The 22,101-nt window shown below is 40.4% G+C and overlaps 2 protein-coding genes across 6 annotated transcripts; one reads left to right on the forward strand and one right to left on the reverse strand.

Moving 5' to 3' along the window:
• Positions 1-745: 745 nt before the first annotated feature.
• spryd4 (SPRY domain containing 4) lies at positions 746-2,667 on the forward strand. The gene is made up of 2 exons (XM_075474948.1): positions 746-942; positions 1,665-2,667. Exons 1-2 carry the CDS (start codon positions 810-812, stop codon positions 2,204-2,206), a joined length of 675 nt encoding a protein of 224 aa, XP_075331063.1. The 5' UTR covers positions 746-809; the 3' UTR covers positions 2,207-2,667.
• A 1-nt stretch (position 2,668) lies between these two features.
• Positions 2,669-18,274, reverse strand: gls2a (glutaminase 2a (liver, mitochondrial)). 5 transcript variants are annotated; one of them, XM_075474944.1, is made up of 18 exons: positions 18,111-18,274; positions 14,790-14,877; positions 13,147-13,268; positions 10,873-11,002; positions 10,715-10,794; positions 10,407-10,570; positions 8,862-8,920; positions 7,179-7,211; positions 7,028-7,086; positions 6,874-6,940; positions 6,701-6,751; positions 5,216-5,392; positions 4,959-5,090; positions 4,725-4,817; positions 4,462-4,523; positions 3,876-3,952; positions 3,667-3,730; positions 2,669-3,569 (listed from the first exon to the last, which is right to left on the reverse strand). In XM_075474944.1, exons 1-18 carry the CDS (start codon positions 18,215-18,217, stop codon positions 3,413-3,415), a joined length of 1,722 nt encoding a protein of 573 aa, XP_075331059.1. In that variant the 5' UTR covers positions 18,218-18,274; the 3' UTR covers positions 2,669-3,412. The 5 variants fall into 5 exon arrangements, with proteins under 5 accessions (XP_075331059.1, XP_075331058.1, XP_075331060.1 ...); XM_075474943.1 differs by lacking the exon at positions 18,111-18,274 and adding an exon at positions 16,838-17,164; XM_075474946.1 differs by lacking the exon at positions 18,111-18,274 and adding an exon at positions 16,838-17,164 and having other exon boundaries at positions 3,425-3,510.
• Positions 18,275-22,101: the final 3,827 nt, after the last annotated feature.

Raw genomic sequence — 22,101 nt, forward strand, 5'->3', positions numbered from 1 at the left:
GGGAAATATCAATCAAGACACCTGTCTGAAAAATGAAGCCAATGCAAATGGCTCAAACCTGCGTTTTATCAAATGGTCAACAGCGAGCGAATCCTATGTTAGAAGTCTTTGGGATTTCACTGACCTCAGAAAGTATATTTGTAATAAATGTATGATCATAACTATCAGTTTGATATCTTATATAAAAGACTGCGATATCCATTTTGTGAATTATTGTTCTTTTTAGAGTAAGGCAGATGATTAAGTAGGGTTGCTATGGAGCAGGGCTATGTTGTGGCTGACAAGTCATTACCCTCTGGGTGTACATAACTACCATGTTTCTGTCAGATCCAACGCTCACTCTTGAAACTTTTGAAAGAAACAACTCAAAAGGGCAACAGCTTAAATACTAAACGGGAAGTTTCACAAAGCAGCAGATGACAAGACAATGGCAACATCTGTCTTCTATATACAGTCGAAAAGGAAAAGTTGTGGGGGAAATTTTGGTTGTGGGGGAAACCGCTTTATTTCCTGAGATTATGAGTCTCTGAATTTTCTGCTTTATTGTGTGATAATATACGGTATTTTTTGGGTTAAATAATTTGTTTGCTTCAGAGAAGTTTTGCAGATGCACACCTTTTGACAGGTGTGACAGGCCCCTGTTGTCCGTGGTGCTGTTAGGTGTTGTGGTCAGACTGGTAATGGCGTTCCTCTCCAGGCCTGCAGGGGGCGGCTGAGAGTGGAGCAGCTACATTTCGCAAGCAGACGGAGCGACAACATGTGAGAAGCGACAGCAGCAGTGAGAAAAAAAAAACAAAACTAAACTAAACATGGCGACACCCGTTGGAGTTGCCCGTCTCTGTCGCTTGGCAGGACGAAGTGTGTCCTCTCTGTCAGCCAGACACAGGCGAGCCGTCAGCCTACCAGCGAGAACATGCTTCATATCCACAACGACGGGGAACAGTGAGTTGTTGTTACATAGCAGTCACTGAAATGCTAGCTTTTTGATTCTGCACCTCAGAGGTCAGTGTCCCATATCGGGCACAGCATAACAGCAAATGACAGGAGTTTGTCATTGTTGGAGGGTTCAATTTACAGCCCTCCCTTCCCAAACTTCCTATATTCTCTAATGCGTAACAACAAATTAAACGTCTTCTCTCCTTAATGGCGAATCAGCAAAAAATAGTTTTCACAGGCAGATTTGCATATGTAATGAAAAAAGGCTCTTGGCTGTTCGAAATGCTTATTAATGTTCGTTTAAACCAGAGTGATATAAGGTAAATGGTGTTAACGTTATACATTACATGTAAGTTTTTTTTTTTACTGGGTTATGGAATGATCAGTTATGAAACGTTCTGTCCCATAACGTGTGTATTGACTTTCTAACTTACTTTAACCAATAAGTTTTGCTTTCTGGATTGCAAAAAAAAAATAAAAAATTGGATCACCACACATGAAGGATGTTGATTAGGCTTCTTTTGTTGTTTTGTAAAAAGAATGAACTACTAAATAAAATAAATACTCTGGTAAACCTCGGTTCACGTGGCTTTAGGAAAGTTGTGAATTGCACTGAGTTTTGGTTGTAAATAACATGGACGTTAACACACGGCTTAAGTTTTCATTATAAGATATAAAACTGAAAGTAATCATGAAAACAGAAAAAAAAAAGTTGTCTTTCTCTTCAGATCTGCAGTTCAGACTTGATGAGCGCACGGCCCACAGCAGCCTGGACCTCTTCAAGAAAGACACGGGCGTCATTTACCGCATGTTGGGCCTTGACCCCAGTCGTGTCCAAGACAATCCTGAGCGCTTCCGTGACTGGGCCGTCGTGTTTGCCGATGAGAGGATCGGCAGCGGACGACACTATTGGGAGGTGACCGTCAAAAAGTCTCAAGAATTTCGTCTCGGTGTTGCAGAGGTGCAGATGTCCCGAGAGGACTGTGTGGGCACCAACAACTGCTCCTGGGTGTTTGGCTATGCTCAGCGGAAGTGGTTTGCCATGACCAACAGTAAGATAGTTCCTGTGACGCTGGTGGGAAAGCCTGACCGTGTAGGGATCCTTCTTGACTATGAAGCAGGCCTCTTGGTGCTGGTGGACATCGAGAAGCCCCGTATCATTCACGCTCTCAGAGCTCAGTTCAAGGGCCCTCTGTGTCCTGCGTTTGGAATTTGGGATGGGGAGCTGCTCACACACTCTGGTCTGGAGGAGCCAGAAGGCCTGAAGTGAGGCACGATTGACTGATATTTGGGATGCCTGTAAAATGCAGGGGGCTGAGTTTGGTCCTCTGGCAACACTTATCACAACAGTATCTTAAATAACTCTGCAGGAAAGAAAGCAATATCTCCACTGGCAATCATGTGAAGCTTCACAACAGGTGACGGTTAATTTCTGTGGTCCAGTTAAACGCCACATGTGCTAACAATGAATTTTCAGTTTTCATGTCTTGTCATCAAGTCTCAGGCAGCTGCATTAAAGATGCCGTTTTTAAGTGTGCAGCATATACTCACCTCACAGACTGAGGTAAAAAGAATGTGTGGTTGGTTTTGGGAAGAGCATTAACTGCCAAGTTATTCTTTTATACCGAATGTTGTGGCATTTCGCAGTATTACAAAACTTAAATCAATGCAAAACCTCATGCAGTCTCATTTTCATACTGTATATTGTTTAATAAAATAATTTAACTGAAACTGCTCTCACACTTTTCTTTTATTTACAGCACAGTGATGGTATCTACAGTGACTGAAGCTTTGTACAGAGGTCAAGTTGAGAAATAATTACACTGAAACTTGAAGGGAGAAAAAAAAAAGTGGGTAGATAACAGAGACAGAGTGTAAGAAATGTACATAAAAAAGCAGAAATATGATCAAAGATCATAAACCCAAACACATGAAAAACCATGTTAGTCTTGTGTCATACAAGAAACACAACCTGAATAAAATCAAAACGGGTCAGAAATGTGTGTTATTCCACGAAAAAGACCTTTCAGCTCTGTAGACGCGACTAAATCCCCTCCCGTCGAGGTAGAATTATTAATGAAGCAGCCCTGGGAATATTGTAGTTTTTCCACATTAAATTAAATACTAATGAAATAAAATATACAACTTTTCCCTGTGTTCAAAATAAATGTCACGGTATATTAGGTATTTACATCTCAGTGGCATTCATCTATTGGAATCTGAGCACAAAAACAGCATTATTTCCACATCAGTTAAACCATCGTCCGTTAACATAGTTTTTCTCCACACAAGCAACACATTGCTTGTTGATATAGTGCTTCGCTATACATTACTGACCAACCTTCAGGCTGCAAAAAAGCATAGACTTTAGCATTCTAAAGGATTATATGGTTTACCACATTTTAAATAAAAACTCATTCATTCATCAGTTTTCTCATTCACCCTGTGTCCTTTCATTCCTCTCGGGTGCATTGCTTTAAAGAGTACTCTTCATTGTGTCCAGTGTGGTCTTCTGCTCTGCGGTGTTGCTTGGTGAGACGCTGTCGGTGTACTCGCTCTGGTACTTATGCAGGACTGAAACAACAACATCATGGCCAAACTGCATGGCGTCATCAAGGGGTGTGTTGCCCCATCTGATAGATAACACAGTGTGATATGGAGATGGATGGATTCTTCCAGTTAGTATAATGAGTTAGTATCAAATGAATGAGTGTAATCTTGAATACGTACCTGTCTTTGATGTAGGGATTCACTTTACATATTTCAGTCAGGAAGGTCACAGCGTCTTCATGGCCTAACAGAAAGAAGTGAGGAAACCCAGCGTCAAAGCACTAAAGAGAAATCGATAACACTGTGATGACAATGCCATTTTTCCTGGACTCTTGTATGAATGCCAAAGCCGAGATCATTGAGGAATAAATGGACTACTGATTTGTCACCTTCTGCAGCAGCGACGTGGAGAGCTGTGCGCGAGTCATAGTCTCTCTGCTCCATGTCCACAGCTGAAAGGGCAAACCTGGGGGGGTTGGAAATATCACTGTAACTGGAGTGACTCACGATAGTCACACTGTCAGATGGTTTAGCTTAGCATGAAGTCTGGAAATAGGGAGATGCAACTAACATGGGTATGCCTATATGCACTGCTTCACTATGTATACCATATCTTGCTTGTTTAGTAAACTGTGACAACTACAAATTGAGATTTATGAGTTGAACTGTTTCTTGGACAGGTGCAGTGACTTCCTGCACATGAAAAAAAAAAAAGCTACAAGGCTTAATAAGTTAGAGCATTAGAGAGCATTCATACAGCTGGTAGATGGGTTTCCAAACCTTTACTGCATAACATCTTAATTCTTCAGGACTGTCTTATTAGGCAGAGATTAATGTGGTAATCGCGTTGTTTCACTCGTCAAGAAAGCAAATACACTTGGTGTAATCACAAAAATGGCAAACTGCTAATTCAAGTTTCTGTGTAGCAAGTTTAGTCTCCCTTTCCCATTGGAAAAAAAAAAGCCTTTCACTTACCTCCTCAAAGCAGTGACGTCACCGCTGTATGCTGCAAACATCAAGTTCACCACTGACTTGTTCTAATGGATCAAAATGAAAATATTAATGAAGTGAACTGTTTTTAAAAACTCCCGCATAAACATTGCCTCTTTTTTACACAAATATAAATCAAGTCATACAGTCAGTCTTATCTGAAGTCACCGCATGAAGTTGGCAGGGTTTCTTTCTAGCCTGAATAGGGAATGCACTAGTTGCACCTACCCTTGTTGAACTGAACTTACTGGATCATCATCTGATCCTCTCCTGGGGTCGTGTTTCTTAGTGAAGTGCCTCAGGTTGTCGTAATTGTGGAAGTTGAAGTGAGACACAAGGTCCTTGTGGATCAAAAATGTGGATAACTCGTCATAGACATTCACAATAAAATAACATCCTTACACAGAAAATGTTTTAAAGTTGAAGAAGACATGATCAAAAATGAGAGTTTCAAGCTCAAATTGAAACTGTAAAGAGCTTACCTGACAGAAGTGAATGCCGCGAACGCTGTTTCCAAGCCGATCTAACGGCGGAGACCAACACAGCATACCCATGACATTGGGAACCACTAGCAGCACAGCCCCTGAAACTCCAGATTTTGCCGGCAGACCCACCTAAACAAGGAGCATCAACTGCAAAATTGGAGGCCTGGGAGCCACACCTTAAGACTTGCTAACACTCATGCTTTAGTGCAAACAATACCCGAGAAATGTTGCTAGATTAAATCAAAAGGACTCACATGGAAGGCAAACTGTCCGGAAAAGTCGTACATGCCGCAGGAATGCATGAGACTTAGGGTGTTGCGCACGGCTTCGGCACTTAACACGCGGTCACCTGTGATTGGGCAAATTCCCCCATTGGCCAGCGTAGCAGCCATGACACTTCCTGACTCACAGGTTATCTCTATGGAACACAACTGCAATGAAGAAGCATACAGATCGGTTTAAAAGTTTTACTCAAGAGACTTTAAACAATCAATAATACTCTCATTATTGCTGAACCCGTTCCAGAGTGTAATCCCAGTTACTTTGCTTCACTAAAAGTTACAAATGTTCCCCGAGAATCTCATAGGAAGGTGTCATGGGAAAAAACAACTTTTGTTCAAAACATTAGAAGGCCCATCCCTAAGAGCCTTTAAGTTTGAAATAGATTAGATAAATAATTACTGCGGAGATTGATAAACACACATATAAAGAAATTCCGTATTTATTTCTTTGTGTTATTTCTTTTCTATTTTCTTTTTTGTGGTAACACGTGGCTTAATAACTCCTGAGAAAAATATTTAGCTCCTAATGTCCTGAACTGCTCTGCATGGTGGTGTCGTGGTTAGCACTGTTGCCTCAGAGCAAGAGGGTTCCTGGTTTGAATCCCAGCTGGGGCCCCTTCTCTGCGGTGTTTGCATGTTCTCCTCGTGCACAGGTGGGTTCTCAGGCTTCCTCCCACCATCCAAAAACATGCATTTGAGGCTAAATAGGCATTCTAAATGTTGTTTTTTTTATCTCTGTATTGGCCCAGTGATGGACTGACGACCTATTTGTGTACCTGTGTACCCCAGGGGTCTAGTCAGAAGTCTTTTTAGCTTAAGAAGGTTCCTTACGGAGTGAAATGAACAGGAGGTATAATTTTTGAATGGAGATGATTCAGTCCCAGTACCCCAACATTAAACAAAATCATTTTTATTTGTGATACAAATTAATTTATTGGTCCCATTTGTTGGTCATGCATACACACAAAATTTGTCCTCCACCTTTAACCCATCCAGGTTGGCACCTGTTGACACACATGCACACAGTCACACACTCAGAGACAGATGCCAACCTGGAGCAGTGGGCAGCCATGAAGCACCCAGGGAGCATGAGGGGTACAGTGCCTTGCTCAAGGGCACCTCAGCCGTGACAAGGAGGTGGACTGACACCCCTCCAGCTATCAGTTCCACCAATCTTTTTTGAGTGGCGAGAGTGGGAATCAAACCACCAACCTTCCGGTTATTGAACAACTGACTGTTTTTTTATTGGTTTTCCTGCTTAGGCAGCTCTTTAGCTTTAGTTCAGAGTTAATTTTTGTTTCCATCTTGACTGCTGCAAGCCTGTTAGTTCATATTCATTTGTGGCCTCCATACCATGGACATGACATGTTTATGATTACTTAAGTCCTAGGGCTGAAATTGGGTTCAGTCAGGGTAAAACTGAAGTAACCGACAGACTTACGTCCTCTCTTGCCTCACCTGAAAGTAGAAGTCAAGAGCTGCAGTCATATCTGCATTGTCAGGAAAGCACTGCAATAATCAGAATAAGAATCAGCACAAAGTGAGGGTATCAATGTACAAACCTGAATACTGAACATGCATGGAGTGATTGTAATGAAATGCAGAACTACGAGAAAAAAAAACTCACAAACCTTCTTCTCTTTAAGGTAATAACCAATTGCATAATTTCTATCGCCAGTCTCCCTCTCTGACTGGAAACTGCAGGAAAAAAAACAGGTTTGAAAAACTGCATTTCACAAAATATGAGGAAAATCACTTTGCGTGTTTTTGAAGCACTGTTCTCACGTTGCATTGCTGAATCCCACATACTCTGTGCCAGCCATGCTATTCAGGAAATCCATCACCTGTAAATAACATCATATTGAAAGAATCTTCAGTAGGGAGGTTAAATGAAAGAGTAATTTAAATTTAAAAACAATGAGAAGCATTTACTTACATGGTCAAACCTCGCAGCCTTATTTGAATGAGGCTGTCAAAAAAAGAGAGAACATAATCATTTATGTCAGCTTCACAGGGCATCAAGAGTTACTAAGTCCCTACAGATGGCAGTGTTTGAGTACTTTGTTATTGAAGCACACTTTTAGGAGACTTGGCTGGATGTCATTGTCTGACGTGAACATGTTGCTGCTGAGCGTGTCAGTCCATGTGCTCAATGTAGCCTGGGGGCTGTTTATGACTGTGCTTGAATTTCAAGGTCCAGTAAAAGATCATTACCAAGTTGTGCAGTTACCGAAAACGGATGGCACTTACAATCCGATTTAATGACTACCAAGAAAGGCTAAAGGTGATATTAGCCATTACTGTGAGTTGAAGGGAAGACATAATACAAAACCTGTTGGTCGAAAGTCTTTCCAAGCAGTTTCACTCAGCATTCTTCCTCATGTGAAAACCATTTTTTAAAAGACCTTTTGATCTTCATAGGCAGCGATTCCCACTGGGGCATCATTACTGCTGTGAGTGAAACCAAAACAGCTTTTGGCAACTTCATACCTCTGCTTTTAATTTTACATGACCTCCAAGAGAATATTAATCACATGCAAATACAATAAACAAACTGTGTTTGCTTAAACATTGTCCCCTGTCTACATGCACATGGAGAATGAGGGTGGCAAACACACTTTCCATTCTGGAGGCTGTAATTGGCCAAAGGCACATACACACCCCTGTTGTCAGGCCTGAAGTCCCTCCCTTACTACTGAACTTGACCCACATTTGATAAAAGGACCTACAAACTCAGCTGTGAAACCTGAAAAAAAACACTCAACTGAGGAAACAGCCATATATGGCTAAAACACATCCTCACATGTTTTAGTTTGAAGGTAAAGCGAACAGATAGGTTTGACAGTGAGCCACATGGTGATGACGATAGTTCAGCTGCCACTGGGAGGTTGTGTTCTGTCAATTAGGTATTATGTATGTCAAGGCTGTCGCTGATGTGAAACCTCAGTGAGTTTGTTTACCGGTTTTTCAAGCCAAAAAAAAAGTCGCTTTCATGTAACTTTCTATTGTGAAAAAAATAAAATCATTGATAGTCTTTAGTTGGAGGAAAATAGTATTCTTCTTGCTAAGCTTAAAGTTCAGTGGCTTATTTGTTTAGACTTACAAAAACATGATTAATCCATTACGACCTTATGCAACATATACTGTAATACAGAGTACTGCAGTTCCTGTGCTCAGAGGAAGCCTCAGGTCTGAATAGGTTAATAAAATATTCAAAATCAGCTTACAGCATAGTCAAACATGTCTCTATCTGAGTGTTTCACTGACAAAAGCACTGCGATGAATGTTTGATTAGACATTGTGCATACAAATAGCGTCAAAATTATGTCTCAAAAAGAAGAAAAAGCTTAAAAAATCTGTGAGTCCTACAAAATTCTTGCATACTCATCCATGGGGAACAAGAAATGGGTGAAATCATATTTAAGAGGATAACACGTCATGTTGCGAAAGCTGAGAGTTGGATTAAAGAACACATGAGATGCCCCTCTTTGTTTGTTTCCCAGACACCCCCATTTAAAGACACTCAACTGTGTCACATTATCATATACGCATATTCTGCATTCAGTAAATACCTATTACCATATCCATGTAATCAGTGATTATGTGCTATAAATTTTACCTTAATCAAAGAACTGATTACGATAGCTCCGGCATTCACCATGGGGTTGTGTGGCTTATCTGCACAAGAAATAAAAGCATCACAGCGTCACTGATTTGCCCCTAACCACAAGACCAAAAAAACTGCTGAGAATAGAGGTTGGATTCCTATATGGGGGACTTGCATGTACCATTAGATAATAAGTCAAAAAACAGCATATTCCTATAAAGATGGGGCGATAAAACAGTCTAGATAAAAGCCCACAGGTAGTACTTTTTTTCTCGGTTTTTGTTTGTTTTTCTTGCACTATGCTTGCTTTGCTGCTAACAAACAGAATCTGTTGAATCATAGATCAAGAACCACAGATGACGCAGCAAAAAATCTTCTTTCGAACTTTTACCACAGGCAAGAAATGGGGTTAAAGCCAATTCAATGGTCTGTTTAGTCTGTCCACTGATCATGATCCTGCCAACTAGTGTTTGTGGTCAGAACCCATTTCTCAATGGTCCATCTCGTGGTCTTTTTTTAGTCTCATGTACCTTTCTTCCTTAACTTACCCTTTGCCTTGTTTGTCTGGATGCTACATTTAGCCAGCTTTTTAAGATGTATCTATCTATTTATTTGTTTGTTTTATTAGTTTTTTTTGTAGATACAAACACACACCATCAATAATAATATTCTATGAGTACTGCAGTGTTGAGAACGCCTCATACGGAGGGACGGCTGAGCTACTAAAGACTTAATAACTGACCACTGAGCAACAATGGACAGACTGACCGACCACTGCATTGGCAGCAACTGAGTTTTTGTATACTAGAATAATATAGAGAAAAATGTTTGTTTTTTGTTTTTTTTAGTGTAAAGAAAGAAATGCTTTCTTTAACTTAAAAATAAAACGCCTCAGCCGTCCCTCCGTATGAGGCGTTCTCAACTTTACACAAAAAATTAAACTGCGTGACAGGATAACCAGAGTAAATTCTCTGTTCTGGCACCCCGATGGTGGAACGATCTCCCGACTGATATCAGGACAGCTGAGTCGCTGCCCATCTTTCGCCGTAGGCTGAAAACCCACCTCTTCAAGAAAAACTACCCTGATCCGCCCTCTTAGGACAGCACCTGCGCCGTCCTAGTTCCTTACGCACTTATTGTTTCCTCCACCACTGGCACCCTCTATATTTTCATTACCCCCTACCCGAACCAGGGTTTGAATCCCAGTCCTGCTTTTCTTACCTCTTTTATGTCTTCCCCTACCCGAACCAGGGTTTGCATCCCATTCCTGCTTTTCTTACCTCTTTTATTTCTTCCCCTACCGGAACCAGGGTTTGCATCCCCACCCCGCTGTGACTGGTGTGCAGTTGGTGAGAGGCTGGTTGGTTATCGCACTTACTCTAGCACTAGTTTTGCTCTTAGCTGTTTGGTATTAGAAGGAAATGCACTTATGATTTCTTGTGACCTGAAGTTCTTTTGCCTACCGATGTTGAACGCACTTATTGTAAGTCGCTTTGGTTAAAAGCGTCTGCAAAATGACTGTAATGTAATGTAATGTAATGTAGACCAATCACTTACCTTCCTCATTTAGTGACAGTTTGTTGAACTTGAATCCACTTGGTTCTTTGCCCACAAATTGGTGAACATGGTCACTACCAAGCTCGTGGACAGCAATGGCATACTCCAAAGGCTTCACACACGACTGCAGGCAAAAAGGAATCTTGGTGTCACCCACTGAGTATCTGCATGATATGAGGGTGTAACAGAGGAAAAAAAAGGAAGAAAACAAGCGGGGGAAAAAAAAGAAAAAGGAGGATGGTTGGTAAGTAGACACGATGAAGGTTTTCAGGATGGAGAGATGCATTAGAATGGAACTGTGCCTTCACCTCTGCCCATCAATTGTGCACAGAGACACACCCCAGAGTTCATGGCTGAACTTAGCCAGCTGAGGAATGTAATCAGCTACCTGAATAAAAACGTGAAAGACATATGAAGGTGCTACAGTGAAAAAAGCACACACTAAATTTGTATGTCTGTAACTTACCTGTCCTCTCGTTTGCTGATGTGCACTCTCATACATCCTACTGATCTGGTGGGTAAACTCTTCAAAGTTGGGGATGATAAATTTTTTTCTGAAAGCCTTAGTCAACAACAGGATGTTGTTACCCACACACCTACAACAGGACACATTTTTAAAATGATATGGAAAATTGAAAAAAAAAAACTTTTATTGGGACATAACTGGTTAAAGAAATCAATAAATGCCACATATCATATAAAACTCTTTGTATGACCCTGAAGTGTTGATTTCATCAAAATGTCACACTTTCTTCTGACAGTATGTGGTCAAGCAGCTAATAAAGTTTTTTAAGATATAGGTATTAAAACTTTGGATGTAATCCAAATTGCAGATAAAAATTTAAGAGCCATTAGTCTTTTCGGAGACATCCTTCTAGTTGCTGTGACAGTCCACGTGTAACTAAAATACCTTAAAAACTAATCCATGAATACAAGTAGACAAAGAACCACAATTCGACATCAAGAAACCATTAAACTGGAGGGTATGACTAAATCTGGTAATGAAGAGGAGATATTGAACTGTCATAGTCAGGAAAGCCCAGATTTTCTAATAACATCAGCAAAGCCTCCCTTTTAATTCCAGTTAGGATGTCAGTGAGTCATTACTATGACAGAAAGGCAGCACACTAAATGTATGAACTTTGAAACTAAAATTACATTCATTTATCATTTGCACTTGTGGGGTGAAAAAGTGCGTATCATATAGTAAAATGGAGACACTGTATGCATACGCAAACAGAAATTCAATTTACCTCTGTTATTTAGGACAGAAGCCGAAATAGTGGCAAATATATCTCAAACAGTGTTACAGGCTGTTCATAATGTGAGTTAGAGAACGACCACAACTAAACTTCTAGCTCAAAATAACATGAAAAGTTGAATGGCCAAGACTAGAGCTGATCATTTTTCACTCATCATTTTACTGTCTTTGAGTTTTTAACAAGGTGACTGTAGTGTTCAAACCACTGAAAAATATGCAACAAAAGCTGAAATGATCTTTCCTAGATAACAGTGAGACGAGAGAGTTACAGTTGAAGTCGTATGGCTGTTTTTATGATTTGCAAAAACACCATGAGGTGACACATAAGTTTCCCTTTCCTGTTTGCTCTGGGAACACAAGCACTTGTCAGATAGGATTAAAGCCCAACATGCTCAGTTACTGACAAAGATGGTGCCGAAAACTCTGATCAATTTCCATTTACCTCGAAATTCTTAACTCATGATTGAGCATTTTTTCACAACCGAAATAAATTCAAACTAACCAGAATTGGGCAAATAACCACCTAGTAGAAATCGGAAACAAGACTGTCTTTATCAGCACATCTAACGGTTATCATACATTTTTATTGCTACAATTGGCCAACAACACTGCTTGCTCTCAAGGAATGGTATGCACATTCTGTCACAGCTGGTCTGAACTAAAATATCTGGCCCTGACTAACCCAAGGCGAAGCTAGACTGAGACACCAGGAAAAGAGAGTAAGGGGAGCTTGAATTATTCATATGAGTTATTTCCTAAAAATAATAGAAGATAGCTCTATCTATTTCAAGTAGCATATTCATAGTGAGCTCTAGAATAGCCTATGAATATGGAGAACCTCGTAAATTTTAAGAATAAAGCAAAAAAAACTAGATATATTAATTTCGACAACGATCGACTGCCAAACCCTGGATGGTTTCAGACCAGAAGATACATTTGAGTAAATTACACTTGTCAGTTTGGAAATTATACCATGAGGACACCAGGGAGCGTAATGGTGCTTATAGATCCATTGAGCCTGCTAATGTAATTGCAGCAGTCTGGAGTTCAACCAGAATGATGCCCTTTCATTACCAGCCCCTCAGACCCCTCTGTCTTCCTCTACCCACCACTGCGTTGCTTGGCATGCATGCATGCACATGAATTTGGTTCGTAGCAGCTGTCAGCTATAAAACGCCTGTGTCTGTCAGTCTGCTGGACTCAAATAGTGTTGACCACAAATCAACTCTCTTACGAAATGAAAAAGCATGAAAGTCCCCTCAACTTGCCTAGTCTCACATCTTGCACACTTTCATCCATTTACCTATGATTTTAAGAATTTCTGTTTCATAGGCTGATTAGGGAGCAGTGATATATACCCAGTGTTTATTCAGACTAATACAGACGGTGTTTTTTTCTTCTTGTCACAGTCTTGTTATTTTCCTTTTGAGTTACTGTGTGCAGAAATATGTCCCCATAAATAAACAAAGCTTTTCTCACCTTCTGAAGAGCTTCTTGTCCATCATGACTGGTCCAACAGAGTCACGTGTGGACTGTCGCATCTGATGAACGCAGTCACGCAGCCGAGGGTCTGAAGTTAACAAACCTGTTTTTTTCAAAGCCTGCATAGTGGAGAAATGATATATATCTTTGAACAAGGGATGAAGGGAGGGGGGTGATAAATGACACTTTGCAATTTATTTTGTGTAAGGTCAACTGGAAGAATCTTAAACGTGTGCACATGGAATATAGTTGGGGGATTTCGAAGCCTCAGGTGTGCCAACAAGAGAATGAGGCAAGCTGAGACCAGATCGCTGCTATCTTTCTCACTCTGTGGGTCACACTGACAGTCACTATATGAAGCACGTGCATCTATTTTGGGGACGCCATGTGCACAACCCTCCTGACCAAGGAAGCTTGAGTAGTAGTTGTTTTATTTTTTTAGTTTTTGACTCATCACAGACCTAACCAGTGGCCCAACCAGTGGCTGCAACTTGGTGTTCCAGTTATTGAATGTCTGTGAGATTCTTAGCTTCAGGGCAGGAATGCAGTGCACACAGTGTTCCTGGGCTTATTTTAGAGTTTTATCCTTTACACTATGTGACTGTGGGGCTGTTTTGTGAGCTGTTTTGCATTCACTAATACAATTGTTAGCTTATTTTTGTTTAGTTTTATTGACAAATTAGAATTAAATTTTCACTTATGGGTTACTAGAATGCTTTATAGTTCATTAATAAAATAAAGAACACACAGTTTAAATGGTTTTGAGGCTTGATAATTCAATCTTATCTAAATCTATAATTGTAAAATACTTTGAGAACATAGATCATGCTTTCCTGTTGACAATTCTATGAAAACATACTGAGTAACACTTTTACCGTCTGTATGCTGTCCGGGTCACCTCTACAAACACATCCAGTCATGTGTACTGTAACAAGTTGCCACCAGTGTTGACATATGTCTCATTTCCTAATTGCGTGCCTGTTTTTAAAAGAACTAAGTTGTCATAGTCACCAGGGTCTCCAGATGTCTGTCTTTTAATCTATAGTTATCTCAAAATGTTGTCAGAAATAAAATTAAAAAACAGTATCTGCTCCTCAGTGTCTATATTCACTGGTTCTAGGTTCAGAAATGTGAATATAAACTGTCGGTGTGCTTGGTGTATTATAGTTTAATCATTTTACTAAAGAACCTAAGAGTTTGAAAATATGAACTACGGCCAATGTCCAAGGAAATTTATTCAGCAATGTGTTTCCTGCTCAGGGAACTATATACCTCCCATGTATCCCATGTGCAGGTTAGTATGTACGAAGTATATAAGGTCTTGTGGTGACGGCCAAAAAATAATCAATCAATTGGTATTTTACCTCAATCCACAGTGTCACACCTACTATTTTTAGACCTATTACATAAGACATTCCCAAAACACCATTAAAACCTTGCAGTCAGCTGGAGATGCTTCAAATTCCAGTTTTGGGCTATCACGTTGCCCACTGAGGTTAATCTCACTGAAGTCAAAGGTAATTTGGAGCAACATAACACTCTTGTAGGACATATGGCAGATGTGTATGTTTGCGTATGTCATATGGAGTCTAAATGGGGCTTGCCGTGACAGAGGAAGAGCGAATATACTTTTGACTCACTGAGAAGAAAACGGAGAGGGGAATCATCTCTTTGCCATCAGTGATGGTGTAGAAAAGTAAGTCCTCCATACTGGACATCAACTGATTTCTGTCAAAACAAACAACAAACGCAACATGCCGTGATCTTAAAACCAGGACGGGCTCCCATGTATTGAGTGAAAACCATGTGCAGGGCCTCAAGGATTGTGTCAACAACACTGAGAGCAGTAGAAATAATGGTACCAGGCCAGATATTGACATAGATCCTCACATACAGTTTGGTAACGACAGAAGCCATCACCTATAAGCAACAACTGTATGCACTAAAGTAACACAGTAATACAAATAAGAAAATGTTTTAGACACAATATCTTATCAGGTTTAGCCAACAGAATAATTACAACAATTAACTTGCTTGACAGGTACAGTGTATCTTTTCAAGATCACACTAAGTCATGTGGTAAGCTTTCACAGAGTACACACACAACTTCTGAATGTTTGCAGGGATGGTCTAATGAAAACAGACATTTTTACATCCCAATAAGAACAGGATCTAGTTGACATTTGATGGATTGCAGTACATGTTATTCCAGTACTGCACATATTGTTCAGCAAAAACAGTGCTGTCAGAGATGAGCTATTACTTGTGCCACGTGCACTACTGCACTCACATGCCGTCATGGATTCTGGCTTTTTGACTGCGTGCTGATAACAGATCAGGTGTTTGGTCCAAAAGAGAATTTCTCAATTTTGTTTGTCTGACACAGGATCATTTTCTACTTTGACTGTGTTTAGAGTCTTCTAACTGGATTATGTGCTCGATATTAAATTCTTCTCAATTTTGTGTTGCTGTTATTGTTGAAACTGTTGAACTACTTGCTCACATAGTCTTTCATAAAGTGGCGAACCCCCTCCATGCTTATTCTTCTGCAAGCCTTAGCCTCTCTGGGAGACTTTTTTTAAATTCAAAATCATGTCACTGTCCTATTACTGATTGACAAAATGAATTATAACATTCTCCATAAGGTGTTCTAAAAGCACTAAACACCTTTTTTTGTTGAGCATTGCACACCCTCTTTCACAACGAAGATCGTCTCTGTCATTAAATTCAGTAATTTTTCTGGAAATAGGACATACAAAGACATTTAGTTAAAACCATGTAACAAAGAAATCTGTCAAATTCGTATATTTTCAACAACATTGTTGCATTAAATACCTACTTGATTATCAATTTCTTTACATCTTGATTTGAAGTTGACTGAATATTGCTCCAATTATTACTGCTATCTAAAGGGATAGGGATCATTCAAACTATAAGTAGCCCGGAAATGATTAGCTCAACATAAAGACTGGAAGGAATGGAAACAGTAAGCCTTTTACCGCCTAAAGCTAAAATAATACGTATGAGCATCTCTGTGGTTTACGAATTAAACACATTTTAACTTGCTTGCCTTCACCTTTTCACCTTGAAAAAGTAACAGTTGTGGTTTTATGTGCAGGAGTTGTAAGATTCTATTTTCTTGTCCAGGTGTACCAACTAAAATGAATGGGACTATTCTAAGGTTGCCAGGCAACCAACAGAGATTCTTGTAAATGACTGCGTTTGTCAAACATCATATAAACCTTATAAAAACACAGTTTGTTTTTATCTTTTGTGAGTATATGTATGTATGATGGTAGTAAACTTTTGTACTTTTATATATATATATATTCTGTCAGTATTTTGAATTTTGTTTTACTGTAATACCAAATTGAACGACAATCCGAGGCATTTTTAAATCTTTGGTTATTTGCAAGACAACATCTAGCATTGACCCTAATTTGAACTCTGAACATGTCTTCAGAGATACGTAATTTTGCTTCGTAAGTGGTTTCTTGCTGACTTCTTATGGCAGCTTGAACCAAATAACACCCTGTTATCCAGACGCTTGTTAATGGTATCTACATCAGGCAAGTCTAACTTTCGTATAATGACTGTGGGAGTACTTATGGTAAATCATGACGAGGTTACAATTGTTGAACAATATTGCCGCTTGTTATTACGATGGCTATATCGTGTTGTGACCTACTTGGAGTGCCCCTTGTCCACATCAGGACCCTTTTGATGAATGGCTTTGTGGGTGTGGGGTGATGCGGCCCAGTTGGATAACAGAGCAGGTTGCTGACTTCTGGACGTGTCAGCTCCAACTCTAGCGGAGATGACTGCATTTTTAAATAGCAGCAGGATTCCCGGGTTGGCTGTCCTCAGGCTTTTCAGGCAATGCATTATAAGTCGGGCCTAATCTTTAATAATTAAATATATATATATATATATATGTATATTCCTCTCGTCACGAGCTGATCTTGAGAGGTAGATGTGACCGGTGCCCTGTGGTCTTGAGCTTTAATAGCAGCGGCTGTTTTGCAGACTGGATTAAGTAGACAGTACTGGCTGTTACTCGGGGGCGGAGCTGTGACACAGACAGCACGAAGGGTTCAATAACCACTGACATGAAGCTGAGGGTGATGCAGTCCCCCAGGTATGATTACTGTTACTATTTCAACTACGTCTGCTGATTAGACGAAGGTGAAGATCACTTCCGACCTTTTGGAAAGAACTTTCAGTCTATCTATCTATCTATCTATCTATCTATCTATCTATCTATCTATCTAGTGGGCCCTTGTGTCTGTCTGGTGTGTGTGATCTTTTATCTGTCCTTCCAATATTTCCATTATATTGTTTGTTCTCTGGCTTTATAAAAATGTGTGCAGGGCTATCCTTGCTTATCACACTGCATTTGCTTTTGGTCTATGGCAAATCTTTTTTTTTATTTTTTTATTTTTTATTACTGCAAGTAATGATCAGAACGGTGGCGATTGTGATAAAAGCCAGGACAACAACAATGATAATGTTATCGTTACTGTGTAATGTAATTCCGCGAAGAAGAATATCAGCCTTGTCATCTGTTTGGGGGTCTGTGAGTATTCTGACCTGAATCATTATAAATCGGCCTGTAGTTTTACTCTTTTGCTGTCAGTCAATAAATTCTATACGTGATGATAAAGTTTGGGTTGTTGCCTTGACAAGAGTGACTTTTAAAGCAATACTATGTAACATTTCTACCTTAAAATAACAGCTTGAAAAAAAATGTGTGGCTAGAATGAGTTTTAATATTACGATTGGCCTGTCTCCTATGCCCTTCGGGGGTCTGAGTTGGAAAAACTGCGCTATGTAACTTTGCTGGAGCGGCCCGGTGGCGGCCCGGGAGCTGAGCGGAAGTACTTCGACTTGCTTTCTGGCACACCTACCGCAAAAACAAATAGACCCCTCTCACGCTCCCAGGTACATTTGATTACTCTTACCTTCTTGGTCGACATAGCTTGCACCTTCTAACTCCTCGCCGGTTCGTCAACAAACGTGAAAAGTGAAAGTGAAAGGGTGTTGTATTTACGACAGTGTAACCGTACATTACCTCCAAGCCTGTAGGGGGAGCTCCATAATGGGCTTTTACAGAAGTTACATTGTATCGCTTTAAGTGAAGAGCCTTGAAGTCTACTGCTGTGATATGGTGACACCCCATGGTGAGTTTCTCACACTGATTCAATGATGTCTCACTATCCTGTCCTCTAGGTGGCACACTCACACCAGGAGCCTCTGCTCAGGTCAGTCCCTGCTCCCTGGCTTAGTTTTGTCATTGAGGACACATCCGAGTTATGTATCTGAGATCCTTCCTCTCAGGGGGGTTCTCTTGTCCTCCGGTGCTTCAAAAATGCTGCATTATATTACTTTCTTAGTTAGGAAATTTGAGGCCTGGTTTTCTTGTCTTTGATGTCAGCTGCTCTGCTACCAGGCCCAATGAGATGCATCACACCTTTGACACAATACATTGTGTTTTTGGGAATGTATTTTTTGGTTTTCTATCTTTGTCAATACTAACTGTTTTCTGAGTCAAAGAGTTGTTCTTATGCTCGTCAGGAGGTGTAGAACACAATATTATAGCACAAAACACACACTCACGCACACAAATCACTAAACAATCGTGTTTTCTAAACTGTGCTCTAAAATGTCTCTGACGTTTGTGTTTCCTAGCATGTTGTGATTGTTGAAATGTTGAAATGTTGGCTTTCTGCTTTGCTGTTGCTCTCTCTGTGATGTTTTAGGGTTCTTTTGCTGTGTTTATGTGTTTTCTTGGAATGTGATTTTGCTTTTCGTGTTGTGTCTCCTGTAATGTCAGGATTTCTGTTGTGGTGTTTTGTGAAATTATGTTGTGTGTTTGTTGTCGGGGTGTTTTCGGACAAGTCAGTGTTTTGTTAAGTTTTCCTTTAGATTTTGTTTATATTGTTGTATTTTGTACCTCAGGGCCACAGTGGGCCTCATAAGGCCAACTTGGAGCTTTCAGAAGTTGTTGAAGTATCCTGATGATGATCCACCACGCCCACGCTCCGTTATGCTGCGCATACGCTACACATACAGTCTTTCTCATTCATGCAGACTGCGAAATATCACATTTGGTACAGACTTCAGAAGGTGACATGATATAATCTCCATTTCCAAATAAACGAGGCCTCATTAAGTTCCAGTCCTCTAGTCTGTATTTCTAGGCATGTGACTTCTCCAAAGGTGTGCATGCTTACCCATGGCCTCTCTGCGCTACCTCTGCCGGTTGTAGCTTCTCTGTTTTCAGGAGAAAATGTTTTCCATTCCTGGGCCAATGAATGCCACCTTTGTCCCTTCATCCTCCATCTTGTGTGAGAAAGCCCCCCTCACTGCACTCACCAAGCCTGCACAAACTTAACCTCTTCCCCCTCCACCTCACACAGGAAAAGAAACATACCGGCTCTGGTGCTTTGATTCAGGCTCAGTAATCTGAAGGTCTGGATAAAGCCCTGGCTGAGAAGCCAGATGTAGGGCCTTTTAGGAAAGAAAAGGGTCAGTGACTGTTAAAGTGTGATAGGAACACTCGTTTGGATTAATCAAATGGAAACTTTGATTTTGGAAATTACAAATAAAAAAGAAGACATTGGCAGACATATAAAAGCTTTAAAAGAGCTGTCCAGAGAAGACGACTCCTCTTTCAAAGTCAGTTTGGAATAGCTGAAAGATAATTAGGTCTAATGAACTAGATAACATATATATATTAGTTCTTTAGCCATTTGAAGCAATGGAAAACGTTATTCATCCCAATTATTAGCCTGTCCTGGTTGTTTTACCAATTATTATTGTTCATTTTGTTAGGATCGATGTATGCTCACTTTTCCAAATAACCTGAAGCTAGTGGGGACCTATTCTACTCATGCTGCCATACACAGTACTTAGGTTCAAATATTACCTATGAGCTAAAGTGCATAAAGCACCTTAATTTAATCCATTTCTAGTTTCATTAAAACACCAAACCTTCTGCACTCCCTGTGTGCTAATGATTGGACATGAAATAACAATATCACACAGAGAAACAAAGCCTTTTATTACAGCCTGTTAAATACTTTTAGAGATTTAATGCATCGTTTACCTCATTCCTCAAATTAAAGGATCAGAGTCATTATGCCTGTGCCTCCCTGGGAGGACAGAATTCCATCTCTTGTCTAAATTTAATCTTCACCACATAGCGACACACATGGACTTGCATTCATTTCCTAGATAAATATACCAACCCCAATGTATTTTGAGTATCCTTTTACCTGTGCATACTATGAATGGCAATTTGCAAAGTGGCTGTGATGCAGTAGTTTAAGGAACAGCCTTTGTCTTAATACTCCTGACTATACTGACTATATGAATGTTAAAACTTTTTAACATGTATCTTTATTCCCCTCAGTTTGATCATATTTAGCCCAATTCAATGCCTATATTCCTAATCTACTGCCCTTTTAGAATGAAATATCATTTTTGTGTTTCTCTTTAGCGCTTCCTAACAAAGTCCGAGTGAAGGAATAGTAAAGTGTTACAGTCAAACATGAGAATGCGTTTTCATTCAGAGCTAGATAAGATAAATAAGAACACATTCTCTTCAGCTTCACTTACAATACATCCGGGTAAAGGAATGACGACTGCAGCTATGACTGTTGACACAACAATTCCCATTTTAAATATGTCTGCCTCTCTGGATATTCATGGTTCCCAGAAGATGAGTCCCACCATTAAAACTGCTGACTGTATTCTTGACTCCAGTTGGCTCCATGATCCCATGGCAAGTGGTGGAACAAAATATCTGCATAGGCCACAGTCCCAACTGTTTCTCACATGTCTCACATGCACTTTTGCTTTACCATGTTATATTACCATGTAACTGCTTTATTAAGCCCATCTCTGAAAACCTAGAAACTGGAATGCACAGACACGTCTCAGCACCTGAACCTATATTTTCTGCCCTGAAAGTAAGACAAGAAATAGATGTGTTTCTACCATTATTTCATTCAGCAATCAGTTTTGTTCACAAGCATTTAATATAGCATTACAGCCTCAAGGAGACAACTGCACTACAAATGAGAAATGGTCAGTTTTATGAGGACAGGATACATTGTGAAGCACTCTTTCATCAAACAGACCTGTTCATACTCTCCTCCAGGTGGGTGCTGACTATCCTCTGGCCACTGGCTTGTGTTTGCACAGAGGCCCGCAGCCACCCCTCTAATATGGTCACTGTGCCGAAACCTAGACACCCTGTAGACCCCTGGAGCCTCTGTACACCCGTACAGTACAGAGATCAGCCCCTCCATCACCACCCTCCTTCCGTCACTGCCATCTCTTCCCCTTCCCCTACCCTCAAACCCACCCCTCTCCCCCTTCTCCCCTTTTTCATCCTCTGAGCTTCCACACCCTTCCTCACCCACCAACCCCCATCCTCACCATGCAGCTATCCCACTGCCCTGCCATCTCGCAGCATTCCGCGGGCCGTGCACACAGAGGCCTATTGTGTGTGCTGGAAGACGGCAGAAGGCAGTATACAGTCAGAGCACCAGAGAAAAAGGTCGTGCAGAGCTGAACTGGACTTAGTATTCCTGCTGTACCTTGACACAGATCTGCAGCTAAAATGGCACCAGCATTCAGTGGCATTACTGCAGCATTGTTTTAGATAGAGCTGTGTTAATGTTGCACTGTTGACTGCAGCCCTCCACTGTGTTTGTAGGATAGACATTTGCAGCACTTGTTTTATGCTATAGATAGGGTCAGTTATCTCTTTAACTTCTAATGATGACCAGGTTTGCCACTGGTAGCATGGCATAGCCATCTGAACTTTTCTATTCACTATCTCACATATATTTGAGTTTTTAGAGTGGGTTTGTCTGTCTTTACCACAATGCTGAAATCGTCATGTTTTTCCCAATAGATACACACAGCTATAATTGAACACTT

Source organism: Odontesthes bonariensis, chromosome 10 (genome assembly GCF_027942865.1).
Source record: "Odontesthes bonariensis isolate fOdoBon6 chromosome 10, fOdoBon6.hap1, whole genome shotgun sequence".
In the NCBI taxonomy this organism is placed as follows: domain Eukaryota; kingdom Metazoa; phylum Chordata; class Actinopteri; order Atheriniformes; family Atherinopsidae; genus Odontesthes; species Odontesthes bonariensis.